Source organism: Polypterus senegalus, chromosome 1 (genome assembly GCF_016835505.1).
Source record: "Polypterus senegalus isolate Bchr_013 chromosome 1, ASM1683550v1, whole genome shotgun sequence".
Lineage (NCBI taxonomy): Eukaryota > Metazoa > Chordata > Cladistia > Polypteriformes > Polypteridae > Polypterus > Polypterus senegalus.
The window spans coordinates 197012398-197027798 of record NC_053154.1 but is presented as its reverse complement, the minus strand read 5'-3'; the positions used below and the strand labels follow the sequence as shown (position 1 = coordinate 197027798).

The window sequence follows — 15401 nt, the reverse complement described above, 5'->3', positions numbered from 1 at the left end:
GTACTCCAGAAATAGATGTTTTAAACTTAGTATGGTTTTCTTTGGGGTACAGTTAAAAAGGGGATAATACATTTCAGATATCATGACTTTTGGAAAGACTAACTGAAATTAATGGCAAACCTGTCTTCTGCCATTGCTTAAGTAAAATGCGTAAACAGAACCTAAGGTGTGGTAATGGTGAATGCGGTTGTCAGTTAACATAGGTTTTCATTATAACCGATAATGTGAAGAACATAAAGCATGAATAATTGTAAAGGACACATTTCTGCTTTGTAATAGTCTTAGAATCCATTAACAATGTTGTATAAGTACAGATGTCATAAACATTTGTTCTTATAAATAAACCATGCACCTTCCAAAACAAGGAAGACGATTTAACACTTCTCATAAAAAACAGAACCTTAAGACAGCCATTCCTGTTCTTAGCAGAGTTGCACAAAAATGTCAGCAGTTTTTATATAGCTGTAGATTCCTGATTGTAAAAAGTGATGGAGGTGTTGGTTAATCTGAAACTATGCATACTTATAACAGTGTTTACTTTACAATAAGTTAATTGAGTTAAATTGTTTTATGTTCATTTTTCTTCTTAGCTTTGAAGCATTTTATAAGATTAGAAAATTTACTAAAAGCATTGCATCAACCCTTACGATTAGACAGTAAAATATTGCTGAAATCCATTAACGGACCTTTCTGTCTCCTTTCTCAATGTCTCTTCAAAACACTATAAATTTTTCAAGTTTGTGAAACATTTCAGGGACCGCCAGGCAGCATGTATATGGAGTTTTATTCTATGAACATCCAGTTTATGTCTATTTAATCTCTCAGATTGGGTTAGTTTCCTCTTTATTTTGCATGAGAATTGTTTGATTCTGTTTTGTTCTGTTTTCTATACAATATATTTGATATAGGGACACATAGTATTAACAAAATTGTATTTTGTAGTCATCCTACATTTTGGCGTGGTCATTTTTTTATTTTTAGTTAAGAAGCTTTTTGAAACAGGGTTGCCTTGCCTGGCTTCAATTTTCTTTACATGTAAATTTTTACAATAGCACATGACTGATTTTGATTATTTTCAACTGATAACAATATTGATATGTGTGCAGCAAGGATGGGCAATTGTCAGTACATTTTGAACTGGTATTGCTTGTGTGTTTAAGTATCAGTTTCCTAGAAATAGATATTAAATGTATGCTGTTTTCACATGAAGTATTTTAACATTTAAACAGGTTAAATAATAGTTACCGATAAAACCCATCGCAAAAATTGTGATGGTCTTTACGGAACAGCTTCACTATGTTGAAAATAGGCAGACACTTTAAGTTGACTGACAGAATGATACAATGCTAGAATTGGAAGTAAAAAATAGGAAAAAGGAAATCTATATGTTATCAGGAATTAGGACATTAGGATTGCAGAAAATACCATTTCTGTTAAAGGCAGAATCACTTGATAGAGCAGGAATAGTGCCCATGTTATTGGAAGTGTTAAGTGGAAAGTTCTTCATAATATACTGTATGCAGTTGTTATTGTAATTAATTTGTCTATTTTACTGATTATGGTTCCATTACACGAAATCTATAGTCGTTAGTAAAGATACTTAAGACTAAAGATTTCCTTTTATTCAGTGTTTTTTGGTGAACTGTTTTTTTCTACATTAGCTGGTTGTAATGCTCATACACAAAGGTAAATCACACCATTAGTCCTAATACAATATGGGACTAAAACCTAGTGGAAACAAGATCCTATTACCTGTAGATGCAAAATGCTAAGGACCTATTGATTGATCTTCTGTTTTCTATAAAATGTTTTGAATATATATGTAGTTCAGTCTCTAACTCTCTGTTCAAATTGTCCTTTGTGCTTCTTGTTGCTTTTGTTCATCGGACATTCTAGCCCTTACATCTACATTTCTAAATCACCAGATTGACCAGAAATAGCAACTTAGAGAATTTTTAAAAGCTTCCTGAATCATTAACAGTTTAAATATTTAAAAGCAGAATTTGTAAAGAAACTGCAGGTATTAGCAAAAACGGTGTTTTTTATTAAAATAATAGTGCCTGTTCATAAATAAATAAAAATGACCAATTGTAGCAGAACATATGAAATTCTTTTTTTACTCCAATTACTAAAATGTAAAAATGCAAAATCACTTTTTCAAATGAAGTGGAATCACAGTTAGAATAACTTCATTTAATTAGAATGACTGGCAGGCAGTCATAAATAACATACATTCATACAAACCTGTTTAATTCAGTTCAGAATTGTAGTGGATGGAGCCTTATCTGCAGCAGTAAGCACAAGGCAAAAATATAGCCCTGGAGATAGTCCCAGTCTATATCAGGATCCACTCAGACTCACATCTGCACTTATGCTCAGATGGAATCTCCATTTACTCTATTATTCATGTCTTTAAAAAAGTGGAAGGAAAACCAGAACACCTAGAGTGAAATGTTAAAAGATGTGGAAGAAAGTGTAGTTTCCACACGGACCATGGCTGGCTTGGGAATTGAACCACAGAAGTTGAATCAATGCAGCAGCAAAACTCCACTGCACTACCTTGCCGGCCATACACTAGTCTCACAGGGGCAGGACGTATTCTCAAATGAGAATACACATCTGGGGACATCACATCAAACAAAAAGTTTGTAGTGAATAGCCGGTTTCACAAAAGATTGAGCAAAAGATTTGATGCTGAAAGGAAATGAAATGCTAAAACTGCTGTAATTCAGGGGCTCAGTAGCACAAGGTAAATTAAGTTTAATGAATAATTTGTGTGTTGTGATGTGCGCTGCGACAGAGGAGACACACAAATATCTGTCACTGCAGCTACTTGGCTGCATGTTTAAGAAGTAACTTCTGTCTTCTATGTTATCTTTCTGTCATTTTTAACTATTGCATCACTTTATGCCATAGCAACATCAAGTAGAATTAAGATAAGCATTGTGATCTGTTGGTATATTACATTTCCAATTAGAGAGTAATATTAACTTACTTTGGTTAATCATTTAGATGTGCAGTTAGTAGATGGATGCCGTGCAGCCTTGTCTGTGCTTTACTGGTGCCATTAGACAGATTTGTTGATTCAAGTGTTTTGAGTACTAAAATCTGAATTTGCTGTGGCTCCTCATTATCAGCTGTCTTAACAGCAGTCTTTTTAACAGGGTGTGACACTCAGTTCACTTCTAATGCATATGTGGCAGTTCATATTTTGATAAATATAGCTGCCTTTTAAGTCAAACTTACATCGACTCCTACACTATCATCATAACGCTGACCAGCAGACAGCACACACAGCATCTGCGACAATGTATTATTCACATTTACTACTCGTATTTCGTATGTTTGCCATATATGTTTTCTTCGAATCCCAATGTATAAGCGAATGTTAGAGGTTTTTCCCATGCAACGTGTTGTTTATTTTTAAAACATGCATTGTGCTGTCTGCACATGTGACACACTTTTTTTTTTTTTTTAAGGAGACTTTACAACTGTAGACAGTTCATCCAATTTGAAGACTGTACTCTGTTGGATCAGGTTAACGAGAACACTACTGCTCTTTGCAGTAAAAATTACCACCCCTACTTTAAACACTGCCTTCATGAGGCATTGGATTGTTTTTAAAATGTGACATTTGCTGAGCTATGTAATTATTCCCACCAACTTTTATGCAAAATTCACTCATGGTTGTCTCCAGGTATATATATATATATATATATATATATATATATATATATATATATATATATATATATATGTATGTATATATATATATATATATATATATATATATATATATATATATATATATATATATATATATATATATATGTGTATATATTATATTTATATATTTATATGTGTAGCTCAGCAAGACTAGTCTTACACATAAAATAACTAAGGACCAAATTTGTTTCTAATTGCCTTCTCACCTGAAAAGTAAAACAAAATTGCTTACTATGTTTCCTGAGTAGCAGCAGCCACTTGAATAGGCTGTGAACAATATAGCATTTTAACAGAAAAATTTTGAAATAAAAATGTATAATTCATTAAACAAATGATTTAGGAATCTTCTTAAAAATAAGCCCTACTGTTGTTCCCAGAGACAATGAATGCAGGTTGAGTTGAGTAATTTTCAAGACCATGTATTTAGCATGTATATTGTTGACACACAGTTTTTCATCATTTGGCATTTTAGTCAAGGGGAATGAGTTTTTCAAACTAAGGCTGTCAGTACTAGGAAAATAATTTAATAAATTGTGATATATAGTTTCATTGTTATATTATCGGTGATGGCCTATATTGGTAGGGACTCCGTATTTGCCCAATATCGGCATGTCATATTATTGATTGGGGTCTAATTTAGATTGATGCATAGGCACTTTATGGTGTGAACGTTGCCCAGATAACCTAACATTTTTCTTGTTATGCCAATCACGGTTACATATATACAAAGAAAATTGGTGACATCCTTCCTCAACTGAATATTCTGGCTACAATCATTGTGACATTTTACTTTCTTACTTTTCTGTTTCAGGAAGCAATCAATCTCCTAGAACCAATGACAAATGACCCAGTGAACTACGTACGACAGGGGGCTTTAATAGCATCTGCCCTCATCATGATCCAACAAACAGAAGTTACCTGCCCGAAGGTGAGAGCAACAATATAAACTGCTAGCTTGGTTCTAGTCATTGTTCCTTTTACACCAGACAGATTCTGTGAAAGGGTACATCTGTGTATCTTTCATGCTTACTTTTACAATAATCACAGCCTCATAAAAACAGTCAAACCATTTCTTGATCCCAGTAAGATGCACTCACTTTTGTCTTTGATCAAATTCAAAAATATTGTGGCAAGCATAATACAGGTTTGAGAAATGGCTTATGAATGGCATGGAATTTGCTGGACTATTTAATAAATAGTCTTAAAATTTGATCAGATCATTGTGATAAGTCCTGATAGTGATATATTCAAATTAAACAAATAGTTATACACAGAATTGAACATTGATACACTGTATATTTTTATTCAAGTCCAGCTGGACTTTTTGTAAATATTTTAAGTCAAAGCAACTTATTGGCTACCCATGAATTTCTATGTCAGTAACATCATGGGAATCTTTACAACTTCTATTCCACAGTGACCTCTAGTGACCTCTGGGGAAATGACACAACTAAAGTTGGTTTTAATTAAATAGTAACATGGCTCCTAAAACAAATGCTAGAACCTGTTTTTTTCCCCTAAATATCCCCATGTTCATATACATATTTATAAGCTTTGTTAAGCCATGTGAAGGCTTTTTTTTATAATTACATTGTATTTGTCTGTTATATAAGCCATTAATTAATATTTGAATGTTTCATATTAAATTCAAATGTGATTTAGAAATTTGGAGTGGTTTAACCAGTGTTTTTACATGAGGCATGCACACTTTGCAAGGAGACCTTTAACATGCTTACTTACACCAGTTTAATAAACACACTTGCTCCGTGAAAAATTAGGTTATTTTATCTTACAGACTTCACTAATTGCCTTATCTTTTCATGGAACATATAACCAACCAACAGTGGGTGTTATAATAGCACACAGCACTCAAACTGTAAAGATAAATTAAACTTTGCTTAATTTGTAATGCTCATTTAACCACTTATGCATGAGGTGCCCCACCAGCAGGACACAGACATATTTCAGAGTTGTTTGTGTATGTTACAGTAAACCTAAAAGTTAATTAAAAGCAATAATGGTATATTTACATATCCAAGGGTGTTTTCTTTCAAATAAAAGTTTCCATGTTGTCTGCTCTCTTTTATTTTTAAAATATGCGATTAGCACATGTATACCCCGAGGTAAGCAGCACATCAGAAATGAGTCAATCTGCTTTTATCAAAGATCTCACCCACTTTAAGCCACATAACATAAGTTCATTACAATTGAATAGCTGACTTTCTGCCCATTCCAGTGAGGTATAGTTGTCTATGATTGGTTTTTCATATTATATGTTAAATAGCTTCTGCAAAAGCTGATCTTTATGCATTGTTATGCACAAAGCTTGAGTCAGATTCTGATCCCAGTTTTGAATCAGTAAACAGTCACAAATTTCATGATAAATGATGCTGTGCTTGATTTGTAAGTGCTGATTTTAGTATAACTTTAAAGCACTGCAGTTTGCAGTTTTACAGTTCAAATGTCAGGGGTTCAATTACCATACTTAGATGCTGTCTCTAGCCCATTCTACATATGTTAGTTTACTGAGCAGTGCCTGGTCAGTTCAACTTAGTGTACAGCTTCGAATCTGAACTCCCATTCCCTAAAGTCAGAAATGAGTGTGATTACAAACAGGAAATAAATTCAAAGTGTGGCAATTTTTGTGGGGGATTAGTTGGGATTATGAAGTGAACTTGATTAGAAATGGAATTTAAAAAAAAAAAAAATATTGCAAAGCTCTGTTGATCTTTTCAGGACGGGGTGAATTATGCTGTGGACAAATCTAATGTACTTACAATCCAGCAATTGCATACTTGTGACTCAAAAGTAGCTGAGAAACACTGATTTAGGTGTATATGTCTGTATGACTAGCTCTGCACTCAGGGCTGCCTGTTTCATGCCCTAGCCCAAGAGCTGCAAAGATAGGCATTGTCCTTACCTCTGTAACCCAGCACTAGAAGAAGCTGGTATGAAAATGTATATATGTGCTTAGTTTATTCAAGATTTGAAATGCCATGCTATCTAAACTTGATACAATGATAGCTGAGCTATTGGGGCACAAAAGGAAATTGATTCCTGGGTTGTGTATTCTAAACTGTCTTAATTATGTACTGTAAAATACAGGTGTTTTTTAAAAGCGCCAAATTCTGTGTTTTTTAGATGGTATTGGTGTAAACAATTGTTTTTAATCATATAGATACTTTTACCTTGTGCATAAGGGGTTAAATTTTTAAAACAGCCATCAAAGCATAGGACAAAACACATCATCATAACACGAGTCTGGTAATTCAGAAACATTGTCTGGTAGACTTTTTTGAGCTTACATTAAATGCCAGTAGCTTTTATTTTAACTCATAAAACTGTATTTCAAGTAGTTAATAAACCAGAAACAAAGAATAGAGAAAGAAGAGAATACTCCACATGTGGGGTAAAGTAACAGATGGAGGCACAGAGGGGTCTGTCCTTAGACCACTACTTTTTCTGATTTCTGTTAATAACATTGGTTCTGGTATGGTTAGTAAACTTTCACAACTTGCAGATGACACATTTGATTGACTGCAGATACTGAAAGCCAAACAAAACAATAAAAAAAAAAAACATACAGTCAAAATTCTGTGAACACTTAAAGTTAATTTTAATGTAGTAAAATACAAAGTGCTCTACACATTCAAAATGAATATTAATTATACATTTGTAAATAGATGAGATATACCGTCTTACAGGAAACAACATTCTCATTATCTAGGAAATGTGCAGAAGTAATTAAATTATGCTCTGGTATCAAATTAAGTATAAATCAAATATATGCATCAGACTGTATAATGTACTATTGAGATGACACCTGGACTCATTAGTTCTTTTGTTTAATTAGGGAATCACTTACTCAAAGCCACAACTGGAATTTAAAGGGAAGTGCACTTAAGACTGAAGCCAGAAAGTACTACTTCACAGGAAGAATTGTGAGATTATGGAACAACTAATTCAAATAGCTGAAGCAGAAATCTTTAAAAAGTATCTGGCTGAGATATTGGGACAACCTAGGTATTATCTAACCAAAGATCAACTGTATGATCTCCCATTAGTCAGACTTATTATTTATTAGCAAATCTCACATGTGTGGCTCAGGTGTCAATTCTTCACCTTTGTCAAAGGGATTTTTCTTTTGGAAAAAAATCCAAAGGTTGGATTGCTTGAATAAATTCCAACAAGACCACACTTAGATATTAAGCATTGTAAAAAAAACAAATGACCAAGGATTGACATGGAAAAATGACCTTCCCCTATTACACCCACAACACCCAGAATCTTATCTTGTAGAAGGAGATTTTTAAAGGATCCATGTTAAATATGCCTTATAGAGAGTCACAACAGACACAGTGGGACCTCAAGCAGAGAGACGAAACGAAAAAATAACTAAGAATTTGTGATTAGTGAAATGACATGGACCACCGATCAAATAGCTTCCTCATCAAAGATATAGCATATTTCTACTTCTCTACATTGGTGCCAGATTATCAGTTGATCCACACTGCTGAAAGTTCAAATAAGACTAGGTTAAAAAAAGAGGATTGCCATACATTTATTTAATAAAACTGTAGATCTTTACCCAGATGCTAAGATTAGTTTGAAAATAAACACTTTGCTTTTGTCCACTGACATGCCTTTGGCCAATGACACTTACTATGGAATAGGATGCCAACCCAGGATTTAAAGCATAAATCACAGTGATATACTAATTTGTGATTGTTTGCTGCATGCTATATGTACAGTAAGTATTTCAAATCGCAGCACTTCTGTTTATCAGGCATAACATGCACATTACTAAAATTGATTTTAAAAAAAAAAGAGCCTTTCAAGATGCCAGTGTAATGCACTATACATGTTTTGCTTCAGCTGAACTTCTCCAAGCCATAGAACTTTAATGTCCTTACAGCCTTAAAGAAATTGATCTCTGGTTTGTATTCTACAAGAGTTATTAAAATGAATGTGCTGTAATACAATTTATACATTTTGATATGTTTTTATTTTATAATGCCAATTGCATTTTAGAACTGACTATAGAAATATTGTTTTATTCTCTACGTTATCATTTCAGGTGTAATTAAAGTAAATGACATTTTCTCAAACTTCACAGAAACTGTATAGATTTATTAATATTTAAACACTTAACTGCATTCAGTACAATATTACAGTAGCCTAAAACCCAACATTATATGTATGTTTTCTGCTGTGAGAATATTTTATTTTGTATGGTGCCCTTCACTGAGCCTACCACCACAAATGAGTGTCTTTCAGTAGCTTCCATACCAAATTGTAGCTGTACTGTGATGAAATTGACACTTACTTTGCTGCACTTAACCATATGATACTTAACTACTATTCAAACCTAAATAAAGGGTCATGCGTGCAGTTTGTACTTTGCAATACATTTGCTGATTTTAGTTTTTGCTTTCTTTGTACCTCATCTAATATTACTAACATAAATTTTGCAATAGCTTAACCCTTTAAAGCATAGATGGGATTGATCATCTGTAATTGGTGTTTATTTTCCTTCAAAGGTGAACCAGTTCCGGCAGCTGTACGCCAAAGTTATAAATGATAAACATGATGATGTCATGGCCAAATTTGGTGCCATCCTGGCACAAGGTATTTTGGATGCAGGTAAGAAAGCTGTAAGTTAATTTAAGGCAAAATTTATTAATAGATTACTCTTAAAACTAGCTGAACAATAGCTTAAATTTACTAAATTTGGTCTGATTACTAAGGTTCTCAGTTTTATACTTTATTGGTAGTGTAGCTCTGTTTTGAATACCTTTCCTTCATCTTATTTGAATTATTACAGTATCAGTCATTAAAGTATTAGTGTATTTTTTTTTTTGTGAACGAACTTATCTTTTTAACTGTTCAACTGTAGCCGTAAACTTGGGATATGTTGAGAAGCTTTGTAATTAGCAAGAAAACCTCAACTTCTGAATTAAAAAGAAACTAGTCTCTGGAGAGAGTGCATTCTACACAGGAGTTACAACAAATGGTACAAATATTATTTTCCTTGTCTAGGAAGTGTTTATGACCAGTATCACATTTAACAACTGCAGATGCCCTATCTTTTTGCCTTGTGGACATTAGATTATATAAAGAATTATTGCAGGAGATGACAAATTACACAACTCTCTCATGACTGTTTGGAAAAGTCTTAGATTTTCTTATTGAGCCACAAGTATCGTTAGATTGCGTCATTTGGAAGACAGTTAACATGCTGCTTCACAGTAGCAGTGCCTGTTCAGAATGTTACCAGTTATGAGTTCAGACACAGTCTTGGCCCAATTGTTTCCTTGCTGTAGTGATATGACATATACTAGACATTGAACAGACTAGCCTCTCTACAGCTTGTACCACTCAAAACACGTTTTTTTTTTTTTCTTTGCAGCTGCATTGTATAAATTATACTTTCAACTGACCACTAATTTCTTGTAAAAGTCATCCACAAAAAAGTCATCCTCTGCAACTATCATAAAATCAAACTTGTTTCAATTTGTCATGCAGTGTAATAAAATGTTTGTCATGGAGTGTAATAGAATGTTTGTCATGGAGTGCAATAGAATGCAATGCCTAAGTCCCTGGGGGTGTCACACTACACAATGGTCACAGGTATACTGTGACTGTCCACGACTTACCAAGATTGCGATTAGAGCCTAAAACAACATATATGGTCAATGAACCCCAAGAAACCCTGTTAAACTACTGTATATGGTAATCTTTATAATATTGTCTTACAAGTCATAAGCAACTTTTAAAGCTTTCAAAGCCTGTAGGGATTATTTTGATGGCAACAGGATGACAGACTTTCTTCAGAGCTTAGTTTTTTTTCATTTGAACTTTATTAATTAATAATTACCAATTATTTATGTTGTCATTAGTAAAAAAGAAAAACACAACTTATCCCAAAGGAAAAAACTATACCTAAATTGCATTTCTGATAAGAAATATCAAGTCATTATCCTCCGTTTACAAATTGCGTCATTAACACAACATCCTGTCACAAAAGAGTTTATATTTAAGGTCACTATGTTGAATTTATATTCTAAACAAACTCTGGCTTTCACAAGGCTATGAAATATCTTTGCCATATCACATTGTCTATTTAATTTAACTTTTCTTAATATATAAATAGCTAGCATGGTCTGTAAAATGTGGAAATTCCCAATCTTACATTCATCCTGATTAATAATAAATACACAATCATCAAAAGGCACCTTAAGAACATTAAAAACAGAGTTAATGTTTTAAAGAGGCTGAAGGTTAAAATTTACAGTCAGCTCATGACACAGCCATGGGAAAACAAAAATCAGTGTAAACTATTTTCTCGCTTTTAAAAACACCTTACCTTGTTGTTATGTGGTAAAGAAAATGAAGCCCTTGTTACATTTTACCTGTTCTTCCTTCTTTTAATACTGAAGTTAAGCAGCTCATGCTTTGATTATATACTAGTGTTGTTCAGTAAAGTTTGCCAAAGTGTTTATCAGCGAATAAGCTGTTTGCTAGTGACCTTGTTTGCCGAATTTACTGTGTGGTTGCTTAGGCAAACATTTTTTTCCCAGGCACCCCATGATGCTTATTTGCGAGGCCAACATGACGATACAGAGCTGTAGCAGCCATGTGCAAAACTTTCACACATGTCTACTATAAGATTGTTGCTGACTTGGCCATTGCTGTGTTGCAAATATGAGATATAAAAGTGATGTTTCAGCTACTGAGATGCATTAAAATTAACCCCCCACCCTGTCCATTGAGCAGTGCTGTGAGATATTTTTATTATCTCTAACTGCGCTCCTTTCCTTCACTCACAGGCCTTTCAACTCCCCCGGACTCTCTGATTGCCATGTGTTGGTCCTCCATGAACTTATAAAGATAAAAATGTGTCCCAAAGTAACAAAGGTTGAGAAACCCTTCTGGATTCCCAGTCCGCATGCGGTTAAGAAAAATGTGTCCTAACAGCATGGCACCGCATGGCTAATTATGCACACAAATTAGCCATATACTGGGCAAAGATCTTAAAACAAGCCTTAAAGGATCTTCCCCACCGCTCATCAGAAAACACAGGACGCACTGTGAAATAATAAAAGCAAAAGATTTATTACTATTTTCAGTGTTTATTCTTAATAGGAGAAGTAAGTGTGAAGCATTTACACACATATGAGTGAGAAAAACACATTCCCACTTTCTGGAGCTGCGACTTGGAACAAAGAAACAAGCTAGTCCCACGTCACCACTTCGGGGCATGGCTAATCCGTGCCCCAAGATTCGCACTCTGTCAGCACAATGATCTACAGTATATTTTATTTACTTATTGCCGTTTGTGCTACTTCAAATCACATACTGTATTTGGACACAATAATCATTCCAGAACTTTGGGAGACTTTTCTCTAACTCTCGTGGACATTTAAAAGACCATTGCACCATTATAATCCACTCAAAACTAATTCAGTTCCTCCTTCCCAATTGACTTGAATACATTTTGTGGAGTTCAGCGAAGTTTGAAAACATTTCTATGAACTCGATTAGACCCAAATTCAATGGTATTTGCTCATCAGTGTTCCCATAAAGTAAATAAAATATTGTTGCATGTCTTAAATTCACAGATACAACTACAGTAAAGCCTATCTCTGCTATTAATAAAAGTACAATGGTGGTGCTGTTATTTTACAGGTGTTCACAAAACTGCATCCTAATCACTTATGTCACTGTAATAGGACTGCACAACAAAAGTTTCTCAGTTTGTAATGAGAGGGCTGTGCATATGGTTTACCACTACTTGGTCTGATTCATAAAATACCATAGACAGTAATGAAATATTACAGTGTTTCATTGCCTGATTTTGTTCTCTTTCACTAATTATTGCTTTTTATGTTATGCATATGCTTGCCCAAGTCAGAGTAAAAATTAAAAAATGTGCCAAATATGTACTGGTGTACAAGTGTTAGTAAGGCACTCATTTGCTGTTCCCCTTAAGAGGTTGAGCAAAAATTTTTCTTTGTGAGCATTTTCAGTTTTAACTTTCAGTTCGTGTAGCTAACTTGACAAAGTATTTTTTAATAGTGCATTATATGCCACAACTAGATCATTAAAAATAATTCAGTGTCGATATATCACAATTCTGTTTTGACATTGAACTATAATGCAGAATTGCCTGTCTCATTCAGCACTTGTTTCAATCATTTTCATTTTTTTTTTTTTTTTTAAAAAAACAAATACAGTCGACCCTTGATATATGACCGGCCTGACATGCGAACAACTTGGTTTACGACCAAAATGTTTGTTTTGATTTATGACCATTGTCCTGAGTTACGGCCCGAATGCAGACACATGTATCCGCTTGCGCGATTGTAAACAAACAGCAGCGCTCGCAAGCAGCAGTCGGAGCCCAGATACGTGTGTTTGTGGATGTAATTTCGCTCAGTGCAGTGATTTATATCATTTATTTTGATAATTGCTATCAAAATGGCCCCAAAGAAGCTAAGGAAGGAAGAGAAAACAACGAAGGTAAAGAAAGTGATCACAATCGAAACAAAGAAGGAAATTGTGCGCAAATATGAGAGTGGCGTTTATGTGACTGATCTCGCTAACATGTACAGCATGTCGAAATCCACCATCTCGACAATTTTACAACGAAAAGATTTGTATAAGGAAGCTAGTGTTGCTAAAGGTGTTACTCAGATTAGTAAGTCACGATGAACAGTGTTAGACGAGGTAGAAAAGCTATTATTAGTGTGGATAAACGAAAGGCAGATGGCAGGTGATAGCCTATCTGAGTCTATAATTTGTGAAAAAGCTAGGGCTATAAATGCAGATCTGTTAAAGGATAAGCCATCAACAAGTGATAGTGGTGAAACATTTTGTGCCAGTAAGGGTGGTTTCACAATTTTAAAGCGAGAACTGGGATTCATAGTGTAGTTAGGCATGGTGAAGCAGCCAGTGCTGATAAAAGGGCTGCCGAAAATTACATACACCACTTTGAAGTGATAACACAGAGAAATGGCTTTTGCTCTTATCAAGTTTTCAACTGTGATGAAACTTGGCTTTTCTGGAAGAAAATGCCCAGGAGAACATACATTACCCAGGAAGAGAAGAAAATGCCAGGTCACAAGCCTATGAAGGATAGGCTAACCTTATTGTAATGTGCCAATGCGAGTGGTGACCTCAAGATAAAGCCTCTCTTGGTTTATCACTCCGAGTCCCCTAGAGTGTTCAGAAAACATACAGTCATGAAGAATAGGCTAGGGGTCACATGGAGATCTAATGCAAAAGCCTGGGTAACGAGTGCTTTTTCTTGAGTGGATCAGGGAGGTTTTCTGCCCTATTGTTAAGAAATATCTAGAGGATAAAGGCTTACCACTCAAGGCTCTCCTCATCCTGGACAATGCTCCTGCTCACCCAAGAGACTTGGAAGAAGAGTTGGCTGAAGAATTCCCATGGCTTACAGTAGATTTCCTCCCACCTAATACAACTCCTCTACTGCAGACTATGGACCAGCATTTTATAGCTAACTTTAAGAAGTTATACACCAAGGAACTGTTCCAGAAGTGCTTCCAGATGGTCTCAGATACAGATTTAACTCTTACAGAGTTCTGGAAGAAACATTACAACATCCTTTCCTGTGTGGGGTTAATAGAGAAATCCTGGGCCAATGTCTCTCTAAGGACACTAAGATCTGCCTGGAAGAAAGTGTGGCCTAAAATTATAGAGGAGTGCGACTTTGAAGGCTTTGTAGGGGAGCCTGAGCCTGCAACTGACCCTGTGGTTGATGACATTGTCACTATAGCTGAGTCCATAGGCTTGCAGGTTGACAGTGGTTATGTTGAGGAACACTCAGAGGAATTGTCTACAGAGGAACTTCAGCAACTGCTGACTGAGCAACAGAGAATGGCAGCTGAGGAGCTTTCTGAAGAGGAGGGGGAGGATCAACAATCAGTGCAGCAAATTTCCTCTTCTGAAATAAAGGACATCCTGAAAAAATGGACAGAGCTACAAACATTTGTAGATAAGACCCACCCAGACAGAGCAAAAGCTAATTGTTGCATTAACTTGCTTAATGACAATGCCATGTCATACTACAGAACTGTGTTGAAGAAAAGACAGAAACAGACAACCTTAGACCAGTTTTTATTTCCAAAAAGGTTGAGACCTAGTGAGTCAGAAGCAGGTCCTAGTGGGCTACAGCCTCTCTCAAGGAGAGAAAGGACACCAGAGAGCCAGAGCCCTGATGTTCTTATGGAAGGGGGATCTCCTTCCAAACAATAACTACCTTCCATTTCATTCTCCTCCTCCTCCGTTCCTGCAAGCCAAAGATGTCAACTTAAATGGTGAGTACAGTATGAAATTGTTGTTTCTGGTAGGCTAGGCACTTTTTATAACTGTTTGGTTAGTACATTAGAAAATTTTTGGTAAATTATGCACATTATACAACCCTTTTTTATTATGAAAAGTTTAAGTAAGTGTTGCTGTGGGAGGTTCGGAACGCATTATGGGTATTTACATTATTTCTTAAGGGAAAAATAGTCTTGACTTACAACCAACTTGAGTAACAACCAGCCCTCGTGAATGAATTGTGTTCGTAAGTCAAGGGTCCACTGTAATGTTTTCCATCGATCATATCTGCCTGATCCTTTAAAACATAACCAGGCAGCAGTCAAATT

The 15401-nt window shown here is 35.0% G+C and overlaps 1 protein-coding gene across 2 annotated transcripts in view; it reads left to right on the top strand.

Annotated features, from left to right (window-relative positions):
• The window catches only part of psmd1 (proteasome 26S subunit, non-ATPase 1), a 190908-nt gene that overhangs the window by 136966 nt on the left and 38541 nt on the right, over positions 1–15401 (top strand). For both annotated transcript variants that reach the window (XM_039766396.1, XM_039766405.1), the window contains 2 exons: positions 4538–4654; positions 9267–9369. In XM_039766396.1, coding sequence (XP_039622330.1) covers positions 4538–4654; positions 9267–9369 — 220 coding nt within the window. The remainder of the gene's footprint in view (positions 1–4537; positions 4655–9266; positions 9370–15401) is intronic.